Here is a 25,136-nt window from a genome sequence, read left to right as displayed (position 1 = left end):
AATAAGGTACAGTATCAATGAGATGGATTATAAATGCTAACAACTTTCATTAGGAAGGGTCTGTTCTTTGCTTCTATTCCCACACAGGGTAATTGGAAGCATGACTGATGGATCCAGCCATATGATTGCTGCTGCTGCTGCTGCCATCTAATGGCAGTTCTGAGAAATGGAACTGGAATAGACGTATCCAGCAAAACCCAACAGAGAGGTGACATGTGAAGGGCCCTGAGGATGTGTTGGACGCCTGAGTCGTTCATCCTCAACGCCATTTCCTCTACATGAGTAAGGCACTGGTAAAGGAAGTCCTGAGATACTTTAATGAAAGCAATATGTTGCAGATGCTGGAAACCTGAAACGAAATCAAATGAGAGATAATGGGAACTGCAGACGCTAGGGATTCCAAGATAATAAAATGTGAGGCTGGATGAACACAGCAGGCCAAGCAGCGTCTCAGGAGCACAAAAGCTGACGTTTCGGGCCTAGACCCTTCATCAGAGAGGGTGATGGGGAGAGGGTTCTGGAATAAATAGGGAGAGAGGGGGAGGTGGACCGAAGATGGAGAGAAAAGAAGATAGGTGGAGAGGAGAGTATAGGTGGGGAGGTAGGGAGGGGATAGGTCAGTCCAGGGGAGACGGACAGGTCAAGGAGGTGGGATGAGGTTAGTAGGTAGGAAATGGAGGTGCGGCTTGAGGTAGGAGGATGGGATGGGTGAGAGGAAGAACAGGTTAGGGAAGCGGAGGCAGGCTGGGCTGGTTTTGGGATGCAGTGGGGGGAGGGGAAGAGCTGGGCTGGTTGTGTGATGCAATGGGGGGGGGGGGGACGAACTGGGCTGGTTTTGGGATGCAGTGGGGGGAAGGGGAAATTTTGAACCTGGTGAAGTCCACATTGATACCATTGGGCTTTGGGCTGCAGGGTTCCAAAACGGAATATGAGTTGCTGTTCCTGAAACCTTCGGGTGGCATCATTGTGGCACTGCAGGAGGCCCATGTTGGACATGTCCATCATGGGCCGTCTGCAGTGCCACAATGATGCCACCTGAAGGTTGCAGGAACAGCAACTCATATTCCGCTTGGGAACCCTGCAGCCCAATGGTATCAATGTGGACTTCACCAGCTTCAAAATCTCCCCTTCCCCCCACTGCATCCCAAAACCAGCCCAGTTCGTCCCCCCCCCCAGCCACTGCATCCCAAAACCAGCCCAGCCTGTCTCTGCCTCCCTAACCTGTTCTTCCTCTCACCCATCCCTTCCTCCCACCCGAAGCTGCACCTCCATTTCCTACCTACTAACCTTATCCTACCTCCTTGACCTGTCCGTCTTCCCTGGACTGACCTATTCCTTCCCTACCTCCCCACCTATACTCTCTCCACCTATCTTCTTTTCTCTCCATCTTCGGTCCGCCTCCCCCTCTCTCCCTATTTATTTCAGAACACTCTCCCCATCCCCCTCTCTGATGAAGGGTCTAGACCCGAAACATCAGCTTTTGTGCTCCTGGGATGCTGCTTGGCCTGCTGTGTTCATCCAGCTTCACACTTTATTATCACAAAATCAAATGATGCTGGATAAACACAGCAAGTCTGGCAGCATTTGTGCATTTTGAATTCAGAGACCCTTCAGAATTGAAGCTGTCATCGGATACTGTCTGACCTGCTGAGTTTCTCCAACCCTCCAGCACTCTCTGTATTTGTTACAGGGCGCACAGGGATTTATCTATGCCAGTTATTGGAACTGACTCCGCAACATGAAGGAGTGGGAAGCCACCCTATCCCAGGTGACAGCTACATCGAACATTAACGCAACTGAACCATTCCAGGAAACAGCTAGGATCTCTCAATTGTCAACCCACAAATATCTCCAGGCTCTTACCAGGCTGTTTCATCTACTTCATCTCATTTCAGTGTGTTAAGGTCACTGCTGCAGCCCAGGCAGTAGGATTAGGCAATGCAGATGGCAAATCCCCAGCAACAGGGTGCAATAGAATATACGCATCACACTAACAGGGCCACAACATAACAGAGCTGACTTCACCAATTGGAACACATTCTATTTCATCAACATGTTTTTCTTGTTATCTTTAAAGCTTGTGGCATCAAGGGACACTGACACATGTGCAGGAATTTGGTTCCAAAGCCATGCCAGGCTTCAGAACTGAAAAGCCATATGACCAAAAAGAAGATACAACACCACAATACTGGTGACAAGGAAAGTGCCAAGAAGGTCCCTACGTACATCTCCCAGTTGTGCAAGTTCACAGGTTTCAGCAAGCTGGCTTAATCATGTTCTGAATTGATTCATGAACACTTTCTCCCTTGGTCCCTAAAACTGAACTCACATGGTTGATATGTACCATTCGCTTGGAGCTGAAAGCATGCCTCTAAAGATTTAAAAATTTCTGGCATGTGTTTTCTCTGCTGTTCTGATTGATTTAGGTCAGAATATGTTTTGAAGCAGCCACTTCCTGACAATAGGAAAACTGTAGGGACTTGTACTGTTCAGCTTTGATCAGCAAGTCGATAACTATATAATAACCAAAAGAACTGCGGATGCTGTAAATCGGGAACAAAAACAAAGTTGCTGGAAAAGCTCAGCAGGTCTGGCAGTATCTGTGGAGGAGAAAACAGAGTTAACATTTCGGATCCGGTGACAGGTTCACTGGACCCAAAATGTTAACTCTGCTTGTTCCTCCACAGATGCTGCCAGACCTGCTGAGCTTTTCCAGCAACTTTGTTTTTGTTGTTGTTGAAATCTGTGACTATGTTGGCCCAGTGGTTAGCATTGGTGCCTCACAGCCCCACGGACCCAAGTTCATATTCCAGCCTTGGGTGACTGTCTGTGTGGAGTTTGCACATTCCCTCTGTTTCTGCTGGCTGCTCTGGATCCCTCCCACTGACCTTAAGTGTACATGTTAGGTAGATTGGCCATGCTAACTTGCCCACAGTGTTCAGGGATGTGCAGGCTAGGTTGGTTAGTTATGGGAAATCCAGGGTTACAGGGATAGGGTAGGAGGGTGATTCTGGGTGGGATGCTCTTCCAAGAATCAGTGTGGACCCGTTGGGCCAAATGGCCTGTTTCCACATTGCAGGGATTCCACGATATTGTGCATAGAAAATTCCTAATTCTGCCTTACACTCCCTGAAATCTGAACAGGAATTGGATCAGTGAAAGCAGCATACATTTTCTACAAGCAATAATTTAATCATGGTTTGCTCCACTGATTTTTTTTTTGTGCTGCAGCTCACAGTTCTGCATATCCTATGTGTCTCTGTCAGTGGTTGAGTTTTCTTACAGCTCTGCAATATTCAATTCAGTACCACTTCTAACAGCGTGTTTTGAGTGTAAAACACAGCTCACTAATGAGAACTTTGTTGAGGTTAACATAAGACACCTACCTTAAGGGAATGTACCTCATGGTAAAGGTCACATGACATTTATGCATGGTTGTCTTTCAACCCAATTATGTGATGAGCACGTCTCTTAAGGATATCGTATTTCTTAAAAGGTATACTGACCAAACGACCATGAGATGTAACACAATATCACCTTTCTTCTAAACATAAAACGTATCCTAAACATGTATACATGATTGTACATAAGCATATGTTGTCAATTCAATAAGTATGCAACGAAGTTTGCAAAAATATTTCAAAGTTCAATTTAACGCTTCGGAGGTCCGATAACTCATTTTGGTTTGGTGATTCCATACCTGTCAGGAGAGACACACATTGTCCTTTGTTGCACTTGTTTGACGACTAAATTTTCTTGCTGTTAGTTGATGCCACTCAACAGCAAGGAGAGGCAATGGCCTAGTGGTATTATCGCTGGACTGTTAATCCAGAGACCCAGACAATGTTCCAGGGACCTGGGTTCAAATCCTGCTATGGCAGACGCTGGAATTTGAATTCAATAGTATACCTAGAATTAAGAATCTCATGATGACAATGGATCCACTGTCAATTGTTGGGAAAAACCAATGTGGTTCACAAATGTCCTTGAGGGAGGAAAACTGCCATCCTTACCTCGTGTGGCCTACACATGACTCCAGACCCACAGTGATGTAGCTGACTCTGAACTGCCCTCTGGGTGAATAGAGATGGACAATAAATGCTGCCTGATCAGTGATGCCCTTATTGTGTTAATGAATAAAAGCATTATACAATTCTTATCAAAACAGTGTTCATCATGGTGTAGGAAGCGCTGTCACTGAATTAGAAATCTCACCACCACCTTCTCAATGAGCAGCCTGGGATGGTAATAAATGCTAGCAATGCCTGTGTTTTAAGAAAGGATATCCCTAAGTGGTCTGGCATACAAGTGGGAAAAATAATGTTTTAACTAAAGAAACTAAACCATTTTGCATGTAAATATTTAGCCTGAAAGATGGGGAGCTGTCTGTGTGGAGTTTGCACATTCTCCCTATGTGTGCGTGGGTTTCCTCCGGGAGCTCCGGTTTACTCCCACAGTTCAAAGATGTGTAGGTTAGGTGGACTGGCCAAGCTAAATTAACCATAGTGTTCAGCAATGTATAGATTAGGGGGATAGGTCTGGGTGGGATGCTCTGAGGTTCAGAGTGGATCTGTTGGGCCGAAGTGCCTGTTTCCACACCATAGGGATTCTATCATGAAGGCAAACAAGATCATAAAGCATTAGAGTCAATCACTATAAAGATCTCAGGCAACAATATGGACAAATCAACTGTGGGTGCTAGAGATACAATGGATGAAGATTCTGACAATCCAATCTATACCTTAGAGGAGGTCAACAACATCAAATCTAGAGAAGAAACATGGTTTATAGCCATTCCTACATATTCAGCAGAATGACAGCATTGAATGAACACAAGGTGCCAGATAGACATTAATGCTTGATGCTTCCTGCATTGCTGTAAGCTTTGTAGGCCTGTAAAAAGTTACATCAGATGGTGATCTAAAAGACGAAACCTGAAAGTTGAATTTGAAGGTCTGTGATGGAATGATGCTCAACCAAATTAATCTGAGTGCTCAGTGCTATGACAAACCTGAAGATCGGGAATTCTGGATTTGAGACATGATGGTAAAAACACTCATCTCAGCAGCAGCAAGTTGAAACTTCCAAATAATGACCCTAAATGCTCCGGGAGAGATTTACAGTGTTTCATAGGCCCCATCGAGTGACAAACAGATGAACAGCTGCAAGACACGGAGGGTCTGAATGCAGGAGCACAAAGCAATATTGATGCTAAAGTCACAAAACAGATTGCCTTTTTGATGTAGCAAATGCAATCAAAGGAAATATATGGGCTTCTGTAACAGCATAAATCAACAGAATCAGCAGAGAAGATATTGCAACTGAGCCAAACAGCAAATCATGCCAACCAGCAAATGTTGAAGTAACAGCCAACAATCCATGTGAGTACCATCACAAGTTACAGACACTTTAAAGACTGTGTGTGCCATGTATGTGAATAAATAAACAAGAAAGTGGAACCAGTTGAAATAACAAACAATTTCTGGTCCTTGGCAGCTATTGTGTGTATGTATGGTAACTTGGGTAAATCAAAATGTACATAATGTATGGCTTATTTTTCTTTTCTTTTATCCGGACGGGAAAGTTTGTATTGAGATGTAATCATGTAGAAATGCCTCTCCTAATGTACCATACTCAAGTGACCTCTAACATGAGGAATGTAGGGAGACATCTTGTGCTCATTTCAATAAAGTCCTCACGTCAGTACACTGCTGTAGTGTACACTCAAAACAACTATTACTGTACAAAAATCACATAAAAATCACTGAAGCACGACATGCCAATGGATGCATGCTGTCCTGAGATAACCAATAGTTTAATATTAGCCAGGAAACCAAGTTAGTGGAGAAATGAAAGGTAAAACAATAAAACAGAGAGAAAATAAATTTTGTCAGTAAATTTGCAATATCAAGAAGCAGGGCAAGAGATTCTTTAAATATGTTTAAAGCAAGAGAGAAGCTAAAGTGAAGATAGGCCCCCACAGAATGAGGCTGGGGAAATAATGATGTGCAACCAGGAAATGGCAGAAGTGTTGAATAAATACCTTCCATTCATCTTCACAGCACAAAATATTAGTAGCATTCCAAACTTAGCAAATTTTCAAGGAACAAAAGGAGAGGAAACAAATACATGAACTATCAATAGAAAAAAAAAGTGCTAGGGAAACTAATGGGGCTAAAGGCTGCTAGGACCCTTGGGCCTGACGGGATGCACAACAGGATATCAGAGGAAGACATTCCAGCGATAACAGATGCACTGGCAGTATCTCCCAGGAATGCTTAGATTCTGGAAAAGTCCCAGCGGATTGGAAAACTGTCAGTGTAACACCTTAGTTTAGAAAGGGAAGCAGACCGAAAGTTTGTCAGTTAGTTTAACATTTGCTGTAGGGAAAATGGTACAGTCTATTATAAAGGATATAAATAGTAGAACATTAAAAATACATAATATGATCAAGTGAGTCAACATGGTTTCAAGACAAGGGAATTATGCCTTAAAAATTAACCAGAAGTCTTTCAAGAGGTACAAAGCAGAATAAATAAAGGGAAAGCAGTAGATGTAGAACAAATGAAAATAATGAGATACTACACTTTTGGTTACTTAATAAGAGCCCATAGTATTGAAGTAGCACCTTAGCCTGAGTAGAGAATTGGCTAATCAATAGTTGACAGAGATAATAAAATGTGAGGCTGGATGAACACAGCAGGCCAAGCAGCATCTCAGGAGCACAAAAGCTGACGTTTCGGGCCTAGACCCTTCATCAGCCTCTCTGATGAAGGGTCTAGGCCCGAAACGTCAGCTTTTGTGCTCCTGAGATGCTGCTTGGCCTGCTGTGTTCATCCAGCCTCACATTTTATTATCTTGGAATCTCCAGCATCTGCAGTTCCCATTATCTCTAATAGTTGACAGAGAGTTGGGATAAGGAGATATTTTCAGGAAGGCAAAACATGGCTGAAGGAGGGACGGGACTGGCATCTCAATGTTCTGGGGTACAGGTGCTAAAGGAAGGATAGATGGGGAGGCAACAGAGGAGACAGAGTGGCATTTTTGACAAAGGAAAACATTACAGTGGTGCTTACAGAAGATATTTGGGTGGAACTGAGAAATAAGAAGGGTGTGATAACTTTGATGGGATTATACTTTTAACCCCCCAGCTGTCAGTAGGAAATTGAGAAGTAAATATTGAAGGAGATTGCAGGTAGCTATAAGAATAATAGAGTTGTCTTGATAGGGGATTTTAACTTTTTATACATAGGCTGAGACTGCCACAGTGTTAAGGTGGGGAGGAATTTGTTAAGTGAGTTCAAGAAAACTTTATGAATCAATATGTAGATGATCTAGAGAAGGAGCAAAATTCAACCTCCTCTTGGGAAATTAGGCAGGAGAAGTGACTGACATGTTAGTGGTAGACTACGTTTGGACCAGTGACCACAATTTTATTAGTATCAAAATAGTTATGGAAAAGTATAGCGTGGTCCACGAGGTAAGGTTCTAAATTGGGTCGAGGCCAATTTTAATGATATTAGACAGGAACCATTAAAAATTGACTGGGAGAGGCTATTCACTTGTAAATTGACATCTGGCAAGTGAGGGGCTTTCAAAAGCAAGATAATGAGATTTCAGGATTGCATGTTCCTGTTAGTGTGAAGAGCAAGGCTGGTAGGAGTAGGGAAAACTGGATGACTAGAGATATTAAGGCTCTGGCAAAGAAAAAAGAAGAAAGAATTTGTCAGATACAGACAGCTGGGATCAAGTAAACCCCTTGTGGAATATAGGGCTGTAAGAGCGAAATCAGGAGGGCAAAAATAGGACATGAGATAGCTTTGGCAGACAAGATTAAGGAGAGTCCAAAGCAATTCTACAAGTACATGAAGGGCAAAACAATAAATAGGGAGAGAACAGGTGCCTTAAAAATCAACAAGGCTATCTATGTGTGGAACCACAGGACATGGGTGAGATCCTAAGCAAATATTTTGCATCAGTATTTACTCTGCAGAAAGACATGGAAGCTAGGCAACTTGGGGAAATAAGTAGCGATGTCGCAAAAATTGTCCACAGTATGGAAGGGGAGGTGCTAGAAGTCTTAAAAGGCATAAAGGTAGATAAATCCCTGGGACCTAATCAAGTGTATACCAGGACATTGTGAGAAGCTCGGGAAGAAATTGTGGGGACCCTAGAATAGGTATTTGTATCATCGACAGCCATTTGTAAGGTGCCAGAAGACTGGTGGCTGGCTAATATTATGCCATTATTTAGGAAAGGCTGCAAAGAAAATCCAGAGAAATACAGGTCAAGCCTAACATCAGTAGTGGGGAAGTTGTTGCAGGAGATTCTAAGAGAGAGGATTTACATTCATTTGGAAAGGCAAGGACTAATTAAGGATTGCCAACTTGACATTGTATGTGGGAAATCGTATCTCACAAACTGAATTGAGTGTTTTGAAGAGGTGACAAAGAAGATAGATGAAAGCACAGTGATATTGTCTGTGTGGACTTTGGCAAGGCCTTCTCCAAGCTTCCACATGGTAGACTGGTTAGTAAGGTCAGATTGCATGGGATCTAGGGAGATCTAGCCAATTGGATATAAATTGGTTTGAAAGTAGAAGACAGAAGGTAGGTAAAACAGAACTGTTGTTCAGACTGGAGGCCTGTGGCCAGTGGTGTGCCACAACAATTGGTGCTGGCTCCACTGTAGTTTGTCATTTATATAAACGATTTAGATGAGAATATGGAAGGCATAGTTAGTAGGTTTGCAGGTAACACCAAAATTGGTGTTATCGTGGACAGTGAAGAAGGTCCTCTAAGAGTACAATGGGATCTTCATCAGTTGGGCAAGTAGGCTGAAGAATGGCAGATGAAGTTTAATTTAGATAAATGTGAAGTGTTGCATTTTGGTTAGGCAAACCAGGGCAAGACCTTCACATTTAATGGTAGGGCCCTGGGGAGTGTTGTTGAAGACAGAGACTGAGGGTTGCTGGTTCCTTGATAGAGGCATCACAGTTAGCCAGGGCCATGAAGAAGGCATTTGGCACACTTGCCTTTATCCATTACAGCAATGAATACAGGAGTTGGGATGTTAAGTTACAGCTGTACAAGACATTGATAAGGCCACATTTGGAGTACTGAGTGCAACAGTAGTCACTCTGCTATAAGCAGGATGTTATTAAGCTGGAAAATAGATTTACAAGGATGTTACTAAGACTGAAAGGGTTGAGTTATAAATAGAGGCTGGATAGGCCTGGACATTTTTTCCCTGGAGCGTCAGAGGCTGAGGAGTGACCTTATAGTGTTTATAAAATCATGAGGGGCTTAGATAAGGTGAATAGCCAAGGTCTTTTCCCCTAGATAAGGAAGTCCAAAACTAGAGGGTATAGTTTCAAGGTGAGAGGGAAAGGTTTAAAAGGGGTCTGAGGGGCAACTTGTTCATACTGACAGTGTTGTGTTTATGCAATGAGTTGCTAGAGGTAGTGTTGGAGGCGAGTACAATTACAACATTTAAAAGACATTTAGACAGGTACACGGATAGGAAAGGTTCATAGGGATATGGGCCCATCAGAGGCAAATGGGACTAGTTCAGTTTCGGAAACATAGTCGGCATGCACAAATTGGACTGAAGGGTCTGCTTTTGTGCTGTATGAATCTATGACTCTAACCTGAGTTGGCCCATGTAGGCGATGGTGTACAATGATCAATACAGGGGCTGCAATTACTTGTAATACAGTATAAAGACTTAAATGAGGAAAGTGAATATCCAACTTCTCAGATGACACAAAAATACATGAAAAGTGAAATGCTGAGAATGACAGAATCTGCAGAGGGATGTAGACAGGTGGGCAAAAATGAGTGGGCAGGAACTTGGTAGATGGAATATAATGTAGGAAAATGTGAGGTTATGCGTTTGGCAGAAAGAAAAGAGAACTGAATATTAATTAAATGGAGACAGACTAAGTTAGCGAGCAGAATAATTTGGGAGCCTTCGTGCATGAATCACAAAAAGCTACCATCCAAGTTCAGTGGGTAATAGGGAGCATAAATTGAATGTTAGCATTTATATCAAAGGAAATAGAGTATAGAGATAGGGAGGCTTTGCTAAAATTATACAAGGCAACAGTTTGGAATACTGAGAACAGTTCTGGGTCCCTTATCTGAAGAAAGATATACTGGTATTGGAAACAGTCCAGGTAAAGTGTACTGGGTTAATACAAGGTATGGGGGGATAGTCTTATGAATAGAAGTTGAGTAGGTTTGGCTTGTATTCATTGGAATTTAGAAGAATGACAGGCAACCTTATTGAAATATACAAGTTTCTTCAAGGACTTACCGGTTTAGATGCAGACAAGTTGTTTCCTCCTATGGGAAAGTCTAGGTCCTGATGGTGTAATCTCAGAATAAGAGGTCACATATTTAAGAATTCATATGTGACAGGAGGAATTTATTCTCCCAAAGGGTAGTGAATCCGTGGCATTCTTAACCACAGAGGGCTGTCAAGGTTGGATCGTTAAGGATATTCAAAGTTGAGACACAGATTTATTCAACAAAGAAATCAAAGGTTATTGGGAAAATAAGTGGAGTTGAGAATTAACAATTCAGGAATGATCACTTTGATTGACATGGCAGAATCAATGGGCTGAATGGCCTACTTCTGCTTCTATGTCTTATGATCTTGTATATAATAATAAGCAATAATAAAACTGTATTAATTTTGGACTGTTCAATACTACAATATTCATGTCCAATTTCTTATCTTGTGGGAGGTTTCTTAAGCATAGTCACATTGTCTAAAATACCCTGCTGGCATCATCTGTCACTTTTTGAATTTGTGAGATTCTGGCTTTGGAGTTGAAGCCCATTGGCCTCTTCATCTGTGGTGCTATCTCTATAGGCAAGCATTCTACCAGCCAAGCAAAGAACGTATTAATGGTGGTGGGGAAGCACTGAAGGGCAGTTGATTTAGAGACAACAAAGAGTGATAGAGCCCTGGAAGGAGCCAGAGGGTCAGGGTATAAGGATCAATTGATCATGAAGTAAGGTCTTCCTCCACCGTTGCACAGGTGATTGTCCTGACCTTTCAGAATCAATGCTTGTACTGTCTCTCAGTCCTGGTGAGAAAATGTCTTTCGAGAAGCTGCATCCTTCTCTCAGCATATTACTGTCACCTCCTCACTGCACCATCTTAGTGACTCTATCAGTTCCTAACTCCTGCCTGGGTACCTTGGTCCTGGCTATATTTTGCTGCCACTGCCCACTTTGTGTTGCCTATGCATGGGAAAATGCTGAGTCCATTTTTCTCAACTTCTTTCTTCACAACATGCACCTCTTACCCAGCCTGGCAGTGTGTCCTGACTGCCACTTGTCTACCCAAAGCTAGGAATAAACCAGAAGTGCCATTTATATCCGCCTTTCCTTTCTCACAGCTCTACACCTGCTCCTTCTTCTTCCTCCTGCTACCCACCTTGTCTCAGAAGTAAAGCTTCTTGGTTTAAAATGTTACTATTTAGAGCTTTACACAAGGGAAATCGTCTTCTATGAAGCCTTCAGAAATGTTTATGTCTTCACCACAACCTTACAATTCTCATACTGCAGGTTAAGACATTTGGAGCATCAAAAATTATGTCTGTTTCAACTCAACATATTTCCAAGTGGTTCAATTGATTCCTGTTTCATGCTGTGTACTTCGTAGCCCACCCTTCTTTCTGTTTTATAACTGGCCGGAAATGGACACTGAACATCCACATTTAGGTCCCAGCTGCAGTTTATAAAGGTCTCCTGAGTCTTCAAGACTGCAGAAAAATCCTACCTGAAGTCACAAGATTAAGGCTAATGGAAACCCATAAGCAATGCACTAAAAACTAAAAGCCAAGTCAAGTATAGCTATCAGGAATGGCGTGGAATTTTCTGCCTCGGCTTAAGTAATGAACATTGTCTGATATACTGGAGACTGTGAAAATTAAATACACACAAAATGGAGTACTGGAACTAGAAACTGCAATATAGTGTTTTGAAAATATTTCATGAGATTGTCTGATTAATTTTCTTCTGTTTTCCTTTATTTTGTTGAACTCTTCACCTTTAAGTAGTTAATTTACTGATCTTCCTTGTTCTTTTAGTTGTGTCTTTATTTCTGTTTATTCTCTCTCCTTGCCCTCCTTTGCTGGATTACTTTAATTGCATTGATATTCTAGCAATGTTCTTTTCCATCTGAGAAGATCTGAGTGAACCTATGATGATATAGATCATACAGTCGTTTAACATCTAAGCTAACAAATCGACTGTTTGGAGGCCTGCAGATGCTGGCAATAGGAGAAGCATGGAATACGTAGATGGTAGGAAAAACGCTTCATTGGAAGGTGATGACACACGCCACCAGACTTAAGTTGTGGGCGGGAGGGCGTCTGGATGAATTACCCACCTTGCACCAATTAAAGCTCTTAGTTGTCAATGAAGGACCATTTAAAAGACACATTACACTGCTGGGACTAACCCTATTGTAAGTGTCACCATATGGTGTGCATGGCCTTTAAACTTGTATCAGTTGCCTGATGCCTCTTTAGGGAGGGCTCTTCAATTACAGGCAACTGTTGTCAGGTCAAGGGGTCAGACAATTAGAAAGTGGGGGATGAGTCCCAATCCAGTGCCATGCACTCTACCCCTTGCTTCTGATCACCTTGCCCCTGTCCAGGTGACCTCATTTACAAACCTTACATTATTTATCTGTAACCTGGATCCTTCATGATCCCAGCTTTCCATAAAATACCAAGTGATGCTGTTTATCATTCTAGCTACTGGCGTCTGTCTGGCGACTCATATTAGGTGAGACTTCCACCCTCGGGTCGTGATTTCAGGAGTGGATCTGTCAGTGTGTTCATCACAGGCCTTATCAGAGGCACTGCAGGCCTCGCCAGTGTTCTCCAGTATGAAGACAAGCCCCTAAACTCCTGAACAAGATGGTCTGCACCGTGTTTATTACTCTCCAAGTCTTTTTTTTCATTCCCTGTTGTTTTGTTATCACATAAACTTGAGAGATTAGTGTGCCAAGGAGGTGGTACTGGAGGTCAGAGTATATTGCCTAATTTTTCATCTGTTTTGTTATTTATATCTTAGGTAGTTTTCTTTAGTTTCTTTATAAAGAGCAAGGAAGTAAAACAGTATAGCTCAAGTATAGGTCCTTCGGCCCACCAAGCCTTAGCATCCCTCTAAATTAAAAATCTTCTGCCTCTAAGCGGTCTGTATCCCTCTATTCCCCGTCTATTCATTGATTCTTACATTTTGTTATTGTATCTGCTTCTACTACCGCCTCTGGCAGTGCACTTACCAATCAATGGGTCAAAAACCTGCCTCTGACATCTCCTTTAAGCTCTTCCCCTTTTATCTTAAATCTACATCCCCTAGTAATTGTTACTTCTACCCTTAGAAAATTACTCCAACTATCTGTTCTATCCATGCCTCTCATAACTTTGTAAACTTCCATCAGGAGACCCCTCAGCCCCTGATGCTCAAATGAAAATTTACCAAGTTTGTCCAATTTTTACCTCTACCAAGTGTCTACTTCTACCATCCCTGTTTTTCTTAGTACTTTTTCCATCTTTTCTGCACTTCTTCTAATGGTGTTTATTTTTGGTAATTTAGTGGATCAGTGCTTATTGTCTTCCTTTTATTCCACCTTTCTGCTCCCTTATGCTGCCCACTAATACAAGGCACCATGTGAGAAATAACAACACTAAATTTTGCAGCACACAACCTGTTATCATAAAATGCTATCTACCTAAGATATAAATAACAAAACAGATGAAAAATTAGGCAATATACTCTGACCTCCAGTACCTAATTCAGTCACCATTGCCTCCTGGAACTAATCAAAAGGTGTGACCTTATGAGAGGGCACTAAATCAATGAGACACTAACAGAACCTTTCAAAATTATATGCAGTACCGCCAATAACATTACATTTAAGCAAACAGAACCCAACCAATAATAATAGCTCAAGGATAAATGATGTCAGGAAACTGGCATGAGAAACTGTATTAACGGTTTACTACTGAATTATATTGAGAAAATAAATTCATATTACCTTCCATAATATTTTGGCATCCTGAAAACACTTTGATTGTGAAATTAAAGTAGTCATCACATTCCCTCCATGTGATCATAATCAAATTCACGTCAGCTCAATGTTTGCTTTACACATCAATATCATGCACTAACAATTTGGAGGAGTCTCAGTTTAATGCCCTTCACATCAAATGGACTTACCATTCGCCTTTCAGCAATAAAACAACATGGATACAGTTTTGATCGAATGTTGTAGGATATTTAGCAAAGTGCTGCCAATTACCAAAATCATTTTTTTGCATTACATCAACCACTGACCTAAAAAATGGAGGAGTTTGCCAAGCTCATATCATACAAACAATGTCCCACACACGACCATCAACATTGCTGGGCACGTCCTGTTCCACCAGCAGGCAGACCCAGCAGAGGGGGGGGGGGGGGCAGGACAGTGGTAAATAGTCAGGGCACAATTACCTGACATTGACACCAGGCCCTATGCAGTCTCACATCATCAGGTCAAACATGGGGGAGCAACCTCCTGCTGATGAAAATATATAACCAATTCAACCCCACCCCCTACATCCTGGTTGAAATATTAACACTTCTGCATCTTGAATACCACTTGGACAGAGCAGAGAATGTACTTTGGGTGAGTAAATTCAATGTCCACCACCAACGCTAGATCAGTGGGGGCACTACTGACCAAGACAGATGGGTTCTAAAGAGCATTAGCTGCTAGACTGGGTCTGTGGAAGGTGGTAACGGAACCAAACAAGAGGGAAATTCATAGTTGATTTCATCCTCTCAAATCTGCTTGCTACAGTTGTATCTGCTCGTAACAATCACTAACAGTGATCACCACACAGTCTTTGTGGGGACACAGTCCAATCTTCATTCCATTGACTTGTGAGGCTAAATGGGATAGACTTTTGTCGGATCTAGCAACTCAATACTGTATTTGTGTGGGGAATCAACAGCAGCAGAACTGTATTCCAACACAATCTGTAACCTCATGGCCTGGCATATCCCCCAATCTATCAGTGCCATCAGGGTAAAGGAACAACCCTAGATCAATGGGGAGGACAGCTGTGCATTCAGCAGCAGCACCAGGCATACAAAAGATTAGGATTCAACGTGGTGAAGCTACAACACAAGACTATTTGCAGGCAAAGAGTAAGTTCTGGGCAGAATTAAGCAATTCTTCAACCAATGGATCAGATCTAAGCTCTGCAGTCCTCGCCTTGATTGTGAATGGTGGCAGACAATTAAACAACTCACTGGAGAAGTAGGTTCCACAAATATCCCCATCCTCAATGATGGGAAAGACTAGCACATTTGTGCAAAAGATAAGACTGAAGTATTTACAACAATCTGCTGCCAAATGAGCCAAGTAAATGACCCATCTCAGGCTCCTTTAGAGGTCTCTAGTATCACAGATGCCAGTCTTCCACCCAGTTTCCAGAAGTCACTTGAAACCCTGGATACTGCAAAGGTTACAGGCCTTGAAAACATTGTAGCAATATTACTGAAGCCTGGAGAACTTACCACACTGCTAGCCAAGCTGTTCCAACGCAGTTACAACATTGCCATCTACACAACAATGTCAAAAATAGCATAGGTATGTCCTGTACACAAAAAGCAGGAAAAATCTAAACAATCCATTATCTCCATATCATTCTCCTCTCAATCATCAGCAAAGTGATGGAAGGTGTCATCAGCAGTGCTATCAAGTAGCAATTGCTCAGAAAAAGCCTGCTCCCTGATGCCCAGTTTGGGCTTTGCCAGGGCTGCTCAATTTTTGACCTCATTCCAACCTGAACAGCTGAGTCCCAGAGGTGAGGTGAAAGTGGCTACCCTTGACATCAAGGCTGCCCTTAGTTGAGTGTGGCAAGAAAGACCCATAGTGAAACTGCATTCAGTGGAAATTGTGGGTAAACTGCCTGCTGTTTAGAGTCACTCCTGAAATACAGGAAGATGATTTAAATTGTTGAAAATCAATCATTTCAGCTCCTGGGCATCTCTGCAGCAATTCCTCAGGGTAGGGCACTAGGCCCAAACATTTTCAGCTGTCTCCATAAGATCTTAAAGCAGAGAAACAGAAGTACAGTATTTAGTCTGTCTACCCTGTCATTCAATGAGATCATGGCTGATCTGATAATCCTCAGCTTCAATTTCCTGCTTTTGCCCTGTAACCCTTGATTCCCTTACTGACTAAAAATCTTTTTTTTATCTCAGCCTTGGCTTACTCGCCTCAACAGCCCCCAGCAGTAAAGAACTCCATAAATTCACTACCATCAGGGAGGAAAAATTTCCTCCTTATTTCTGTCTTAAATGTGTGACCCCTTATTCTGAGATTGTGACCTCTTGGCCCTAGACTCTCCCACAAGGGGAAGCAACATTTCCACATCTACCTTGTCAAGTCCCCTTAGAATCTTGTATGTTTTAATAAGATCACCATTCATTCTTCTAAACACCAAAGAGTGCAGGTCCAACCTATTCAGTCTCTCCACCAAAGCCAGTACCTCTATACCTGAGATCAACCAGTCTATTTAGACTTGTATGGTGAACATTGTAACCACATTAGATCACTTTGGGTTGAAATAACTACATAAACCACAGTTATTGACCATCTTAAGAAAAACAATGATTGTAAAAAGTTAAAATAAGAAGGTGATACATCATGCGAGCAATATAGGAACAATGAGCACTACCACCAGATTGATTATAACATTGTACAAAAGTCTCTGAGATGGTTGAACATATCAGCTGAAAGAAATTAAAAATAGCAAGTGTCATAAATGGACAGTGGAACAAATGTTAATGTTCCTACGCCAGAAAGAATTTGTTGCAATGTATAAAGAAAAATTGTACCCTCACATTCATAACAGATTCTCCCCAATGGTCATCTGTGTTGCAAACAGGTAATCAAGTAGTTTCAGATGCATGAACAAGCAAATATGCCTCATTCAGACATAAGCAAATATTTCGATAATTAAAAAAATGATAGGAAGATAAGTGCTTTAGCTGAAAGTGATGATTTTTTTGAGCAATTTTCTTTAAAGGCAAAAGTGGATTTGTTTCTATTGGTGATATTATTTCATGCCTTATGTTAGTGAAGGTCAAAATAGGCAATATCACTGAAGAAGTTAAGTTTTGATCATTAATTGTGCAGATTGTAATTTTGAACCTTTTGCTATTTACCCGAGAACTTTCTCCTTACTGTTTTGAGTGCAAATGTCTGTGTGCATGTGGCTGCCACGCATGGAACATGCCTTGAAATATTGTTGCTGGAGATCCGGAGGAGCAAGTGACAGTTGGAGTCTTTCGGTGCCCATTCTGGCTTTCAGGTCAAAAATTTTCAGCATCTCAGCATTCTATCCAGCAAGGAGAATGTGTATTAATGAGGTGAGATTATGGAGGTGGAGCGTGTCCAGCGGAGATTCACACGATGATCCCTGGGATGGTAGGTTTAACGTATGATAAACGGCTAAGGATCCTGGGATTGTACTTATTAGAGTTTAGAAGGTTGAGGGGAGATCTAATAGAAACTTACAAGATAATGTATGGCTTAGAAGAGGTGGATGGTAGGAAGTTGTTTCCGTTAGGCGGGGAGACTAGGACCCGTGGGCACAGCCTTAAATTAGAGGGGGTAAATTTAAAACTGAAATGAGATGACATTTCTTCAGCCAGAAAGTGGTTGGCTTGTGGAATTAATTGCCACGGAGTGCAGTGGAGGCCGGGACGCTGGATGCCGTCAAGGCAGAGATCGACAAATTCTTGATCTCACAAGGAATCAAGGGCTATGGGGAGAGTGCAGGGAAGTGGAGTTGAAATGCCCATCAGCCATGATTTAAATGGTGGAGTGGGCTTGATGGGCCGAATGGCCTCACTTTCACTCCTATGTCTTATGGTCTTATGGTCTTATGGAGATTAAATAATAATGAAGGTGATAATAAGAACTAATCCTTGTTAATAGTCTCCCTTCCACTCACTAGTGAGAACCCATCTCAATGTTCAGAATTTAGTTGTAAAATACAACTTGTTGCTCTTGATGTCAAGAAAGGCCTCAATTGACACTTATGTAATTCTCTCAGATTTCCATTCCCCACCCAGGCTACATTGTTCAAAGATAGGAGAACTTTCCCTAAGAAACTATATTTCACACTTATTATTTGAGCAATATACCAATCCATACCTTAGTTAACAAAAGCTTCGAGAGATGAAAGATTAAACTTTCTATAAGTCTCTCTATCTCTCCATCTTTAAAGGTTTCCTCAAAACTGATCTCTCTGGGGATCTCATAAACTTTTTTTTTCATTATTTGTCTTGGGATGCCTGATACATGAGAAGTGCACCTAAGTGTATATAATTGATGCTAAGGGTTAATTAATGGGAAACCAAGACTTGGACAGAATTACGCTACCGAAACAAAATTTTGAACACCAAGTCCAAATTTTAGTTCTTGATCCTATTAATAGTTAAAATTTGATGCATTCCCACTGAAGTGGGTAGTATCAAAAATATAAGTGAATGGTATTGAGTGACCATTTATGAGCAACTCAGAATGCATGAAGTGAATGGCCTAGCTATATACATCAGCCATTTGGGCATGATGGAGCAACAGTCCATAGTGAGCTCAGTTCCATATTTTTAATGCTTATAAAAAGGCTTTGTTATTACTGTTTATTATTAATACCTTTAATAATATTATTGACCACCACAACATTTGTCTTATGAGACAGAAGGCTGCCACTGATCAATGAATATACAACTATCTGCATCAATTACAAATCCTTATGGATCTAGAATATTTATTAGATGTCTCCTTAATTGCCATTACTATTGGCTTGTTGGTTTCAAAACTACTACCTCTGTCCCATGATTAAGGCTTCAATGATATGTCAAAAAAGGCATTGACAATAAATCACCACATATGCAACTGCTGTAAGATATTGCCCTCTGCACCTACTGGTCAATGTACATGAGGACTACTGGAAGTTAATTAGGTCTGACAAGATCTCCATTATAGATTCTCCTAATGAATATCAAAATGAACTGAGGTGATTATGACAAATCTTAAGCCACTCAATTCACCACACCACACAGCTGAGACTTCTACAACAGGGGCTACTGGTGTGGTCACATAGCCTATTGCAGACCGCAGAAAGCAGTTGGCACAAATTATCTAGTTTCTCGTTGTTTCTTTACGATGTTTCCGGAAGCAAATGACTATATAATACAGGTTTGCGGTGTGAGTAAAATTAATGGTGAGTGGATTAGCTGCCCATGGCTTGCAGAAAGTGGTGTCTAACAAGCAGCTGATTCAATTCCCCTGTAAAGTCAAAAATTTCAGTCTTGGCGCTAAAATAAGAAAATATGCAGCATGTTTGCCACGTACACAACTGGCACATGGTGCAAATATAAGACTGACGTAGCATTGCACCATTCAGCAACATTCATTGCTCAGACCTTTAAGAATGGAGTTGGGAAGTCATGTTGAGGTTGCAGTGGACATTGGTGAGGCATCTTCTGGAGTACTGTGCCCAGTTCTGGTCACCTTAGTTATAGAAAGGACATTATTAAGCTCAATAGGGTTCAGAAGAGATTTACCACGATGTTGCCAGGTATGGAATGTTTGAGTTATAAAGAAAGGATGGATAGGCTGGGACATTGTTTTCACTGGAGCATAGGAGATTGAGTGGTAACATTATAGAAGTTTATAAAATCATGAGGGGTATAGACAGGGTTAATTGTAGCTGTCCTTTCCCCAGGAGGGAAGGGTTTCATGATGAGGGAGCACATTTTTAAAGTCAGAGGAAAGAGGTTTAAAAAAGGCATGAGGGTCAATTTTGTTTTTACACAGAGTGTGATTCGCATGCGGAATGAACTTCCTGAGGAATTGGTGGATGTGGGTACAGTAACAAAAAAGTAAATTTGGATAAGTACATGATTAGGAAAGTTTTGGAGGGATATGGGCCAGGAGCAGGCAGGTGGGGCTAGTTTAGTTTGGGATTATGTTTGACATGGACTGGTGGACTGAAGGGTCTGTTTCCATGCTGTATGACTCTATGACTATGACTCTGTCCATTCCCTTGAATGATAAGCAACCTGAATTTGTCTTCACTCAGTTCAAATTCAGCCATTTATTTCTTTATTTTTTCATGGGACATGGGTGTCACTGGTAAGGACAACATTTGTCACCCACATCTAACTGCCCTTGAACTGGATGACATGCTTGGCCATGTCAGAGGGCAGTTAAGAGACAACCTTGCTCTGGATCTGGAGTCACATGTGGACCAGACCAGGGAAGGATAAAAGACTCCCTAAAGGCAAGATGGGCGTTTATACCTTTAATATTCCAGATTTTTTCACTGAATTTAAATTCCAACAGCTGCCATGGGAGGATTTGAATCCATGTCTCAGAGGATTAACATGAGCTCTAGATTACCAGCCCAGTTGCATTAGCACTAAGCTACTGTTGCTCCATAAACAGAGAAATCAGGTAACTAACCACTCTCACACTGTAAGTTACTCACTAAAATATTTTAAAGAGACTGCTCATTGCTATTTTATGTTTTATTTTTAACATAATGAGTGCTGGATTTCCTCGGTCTCTATCATCCCAGAAATTGGAAGAAGTAACTATAATTGCAGCATTATCTAGGAGCCAGGAGGACCAGGTGTTTCTTGTCGAGTCCTCCACCCCATCCAACTTTGCACTCTTTCCACTTTGGAGTTATTAGCAGCTCCTAAAAATCACATCATAACTATGGCACATCAGCATTGCTTCCTCCTACAGGAAAAACCTTCTTGCAACAGCCCATTATGGAATTTCCTAGCACAACCCAGGCTTAACTAGGAAGTTGATTTTAGTACAATTTTTATCCAGTGATTCTCATTTTTTAAAATCTTTCATGGGACGTGGGTAGCATTGGTTATTTGTTGCCTTATTATGCAATCTTGAACTGTAATTATGAACTTTTCAATGTTTATATCATTTAAATGGCTTATTAGTTGACTGAGGAATGGAAGGTACAGGTGTATCATAATGACCATTTGGTTCATTAACAATCATTCCTAAAAAAAAGTCACATTGCTAACAACCACATGTTTCGATTTTTGAGCCCTTAATAATTAAAGTAAAGATGGGCATTTCGGTTTTCAAACTCTAAGAGGAAATGTTTGCTATTCTCAACAAAATAGTAATTGATCATTGAGTATAAGTCAATTCTGATTTTAAAAGCTGGTGGTTATGTAACTGGCTATTAAACTCAAATATGTGTCTGCTGGCTATGGATGATTCTATGGTCCTAATAACTTCATTCAAAATGCAATTTTGTCTTATTTTTATAATGTTCAGATGTTCAAGGAAATTAATTCAGGAAACTAAATACCCAGCTTCAATGAGTGACCTGTGCCAAATAAAAATTAAGCAATACGTTTTAATTCACCCTCTTACGTCTTGCATTTTTCATTGCAAAGTGATTTTATTTTAAATTTATCTGTGCACAATTATCTTTAGAGAGTTACTCTCAGATAATGGGATATAACAGCAATCGATGGATAGATTGTTAGGGTAGACAAAACATAGAAAATGAGTGCATAACTTTGATAAAGCTATTATTCTTTATTAGTATTGCAGTATATTCATTCCATGAAATCACTTCATCTTGAACTGTTTCTTTCTCTAAGAGCAATGTTCTTCACATATTGATGACCACACGTAACTCCTGGGGAATATCCAATTATTTATGTAAAATCAATTACCCTCAAAATATAATTATCATGTGCAAAAGAAAAGAAAATCTTGGGCAATATTATATTTGTATAAAATGCAGTGACTTGATTCACTTGTATGAATAAAACTTGCATTGAAAATCTCTGTTTCCTGATTAAATATTTCCAATGCAAACAGAAAATATTTGTACCTGCAGTCCCTCAATAGCCAGTCGAAGCATACTTGGGGTGAGTTTAGAGGCTTGCTTGAAAGTGAAGTTGCTCCAGTCTATGATCAAAATAAATCCATTGACTTGAAGTTCTGGGTCTTCAATCATTGCTTCTAGTGATAGCAATATGGCACGCAAGATATCTATCAATGTGTACCTTAAAAAGAAATATTGCCATTAACAATCAGGGCATTTTAAAGGAATGAGCAGCAACCTTTCAAAATTGGCAGTCAAAGATTTGTCACAGATTAACTAACTCAAATATTTGGAGCTAATCTTCACCAACACTGTCAGTTACATCCTCTGGACAACTAAAATACCATTCCTGCTAAATAGTAAACTAAAACCTTTATCGAAGCCACTGTATTGCAAGTAGTTTACTCTCTGTGATCCCCCTGAGAAGGGATCAAAATGGATCATCCACTTGATGCATTTCTGGCTTGACGTGATTACAATAATAAAGGCCTGTCTTTTGCCTTCACCAGGTAGATTCTAACACCCTAGGTGATGCGGATGGTTTTGAAACACCCTCTTCTGATTGGATGTTTGACTGTGCTAAATTGTCAAATTGTTTGTGTGATGGCCATTACAGAATGAGTTATGTTTCCCTACTAAATAGTGGAAGGACTAAAGTCATAAACAGCATTCTGAAGTCACTAATTTCAAATTTCTTGTTGGTATTCAGAGACTGACCCAGACTTTCATGTCTTACTCAGTGATGAACTCATGATTACATATCTGCATCATCATTGATGCTGCTTATTCCACCTTTGTAATATTGCCTAACGCTGAACCTACTTTAGCTCATTTACTGCTGAAACTCTCAACCGTGCATCTGTTACTGCTAGACTTGATAATTCCAATATACTCTCTGCGTGGTTTTCCTCACCGCATCCTCTGTAAAGGTGATGTGATTCAAAGCTCTGCTTCACATACCTAACTCATTTCCATTTGCTCCTGTGGTCACATTCTGGCTCACAATTAAAACATGCCTCACCTCTAAAATTCGCATCATTGCTTTCAAGCTCTCCATGACGTTACTTGTATGTATCCTGTCATCCCATGCTTGTATTCTCTTGAAACCCATAGCCCTTTAAAATATCTATCCTCCTCTAATTCTGAATTCTCGAGAATCCCAGATATCAATTACACCGCTGGTAGCCATACCTTAAGTTGCTGAAGTTCTGCAAATCCTTTTGCAAACTTTTCTGACATTCTTTCTCTTTTAAATGCCTTTCAGATCTTAACACTTTGATCAAACTTCTGTTCCTCTGATTTAATATCTCCTTTTCTGCTTTGGTGTCATATTTTAAATGCTAGAAAGCTCTTCTGAAGCACTTTTGCACATTTTATTACATTAAAGGCACTATTTAAATACAAATTGCTGTCCCACGGCAATTCACAACTGAATATGACAGAGCTTTTGACTGTGATTGTCTTGCTCTGTCTATGGTGAGCTGTTTTTACTTGTGGATATGCCCTGAACAATTCAGCATGCCTATTTTGCAGAATAACACAAGTTAAATTATATTCAACATTGCTCATGGCACGAGCTTCCACATTCCCTATTGAAGGCTGAGCACCTGAATTGACAGTAGTGGCAGATTGAGGAATATACTGGCCATAACGTGACGGAATAGAATGGGAAGGCAATGGCCCAGTGGTATTATTGCTGGACTCAGATAACATTCTGGGGACCCGTGTGTCATACCTAACAGGTAGATGGTAGAATTTGGAATCAATAGTAATCTGAAAATAACAAGTCTAATTATGACTATGAATCCATTGTCGATTGTCAGGAACGACCCATCTATTGCACTAATGTCCTTTCGGGAAGGAAATGCCACCTCTACTTGGTCTGGCCTAAATGTGACTCCAGACTCACAGCAATGTGGTTGACTCTTAACTGCCCTCTGGATAATTAGTGATTGGCAATAAATGCTGGTCTAGCCAGTGATGCCCTCATTCTGTGAATGTATAATAACAAATGAAATGCTGATGGTGCAAAATGCCCAGTTTTGAGTTGTTTGATCTGATCTGAGTCTATTTCGAGTAACACTGAGCTACTGCTGCACAACATGAAGGATGGGTGGGCTCAGTTTTAGATTAGATTCCCTACGGTGTGGAAACAGGCCCTTTGGCCCAACAAGTCCACATTGCCCCTTGGAGCATCCCACCCAGACCCATCCCCCGATAACCCACACAACCCTGAACACTACAGGCAATTTAGCATGGCCAATCCACCTAGCCTGCACATCTTAGGACTGTGGGAGGAAACCGGAGCACCCGGAGGAAACCCGCGCAGACATAGGGAGAATGTGCAAACCCCACACAGACAGTTGCCCGAGGCTGGAATTGAACCTGGGTCCCTGGTGCTGTGAGGCTGCAGTGCTAACCACTGAGCCACCGTGCCGCCCATGGTGAAGATAACTCTTTAATTCTACAGGAACGATAAAGGTGGTACTCCAACTAATAATGGCATGGACAGAAGTACCTGTGGTATGATGACTGGGAAGAGTGAGGTCAAGCAGGATTTTACGTAATATTCACTCTCTCACCCAGTTCTCAAAGCCCAAACTGACAACAATGTCTTCAGGATACAGACAACAGTGATGTACGAAGCTTCTTACGGTCATGGACATATAAATACTGAGTATTTTTTAACCTTTATTAATTCATGGTATTAGGCACAGGTTGGGGTCAGGGGTGGACATGACAAGTGTGATGGGGAAACATATGAAAATGGGAGGGGAAGATCTTGGAGGAGGCCAGTGAAGGAAGTAAGAAGCACAAACACAGATACACAGACACACAGACACACCTCCACACACACACACCTCCACAGACCTTCACACACACAAAAAAACACACACACCTCTAAACACATACATGCGTGCACATACATCCCCCACCCCACACACACACACACATGCACACACACCTACACACAGACCTTCACACACACACACACACACACACACACACACACACACACACACACACACACAGACCTTCACACACACACACACACCTACACACACACAAATCTTCACATACACCTTCACACACACACACACAAAACTTCACACACACAGATACATACACACACACCTTCACATACACACACACAAACACACCTCCACAC

General features: G+C 41.3%; 1 protein-coding gene across 1 annotated transcript in view; it reads right to left on the bottom strand.

Annotated features, from left to right (window-relative positions):
• clvs2 (clavesin 2) overlaps positions 1-25,136 on the bottom strand; it is a 372,699-nt gene that overhangs the window by 68,686 nt on the left and 278,877 nt on the right. Inside the window, exon 2 of the mRNA XM_048530282.2 lies at positions 21,974-22,148. Within this exon, the coding sequence (XP_048386239.1) occupies positions 21,974-22,148 (175 nt within the window). The remainder of the gene's footprint in view (positions 1-21,973; positions 22,149-25,136) is intronic.

Source organism: Stegostoma tigrinum, chromosome 4, assembly GCF_030684315.1.
Source record: "Stegostoma tigrinum isolate sSteTig4 chromosome 4, sSteTig4.hap1, whole genome shotgun sequence".
Taxonomy (NCBI): Eukaryota; Metazoa; Chordata; class Chondrichthyes; order Orectolobiformes; family Stegostomatidae; genus Stegostoma; species Stegostoma tigrinum.
The sequence above is the reverse complement of the archived record's forward strand: the minus strand, read 5'-3'. Positions and strand labels throughout refer to the sequence as shown.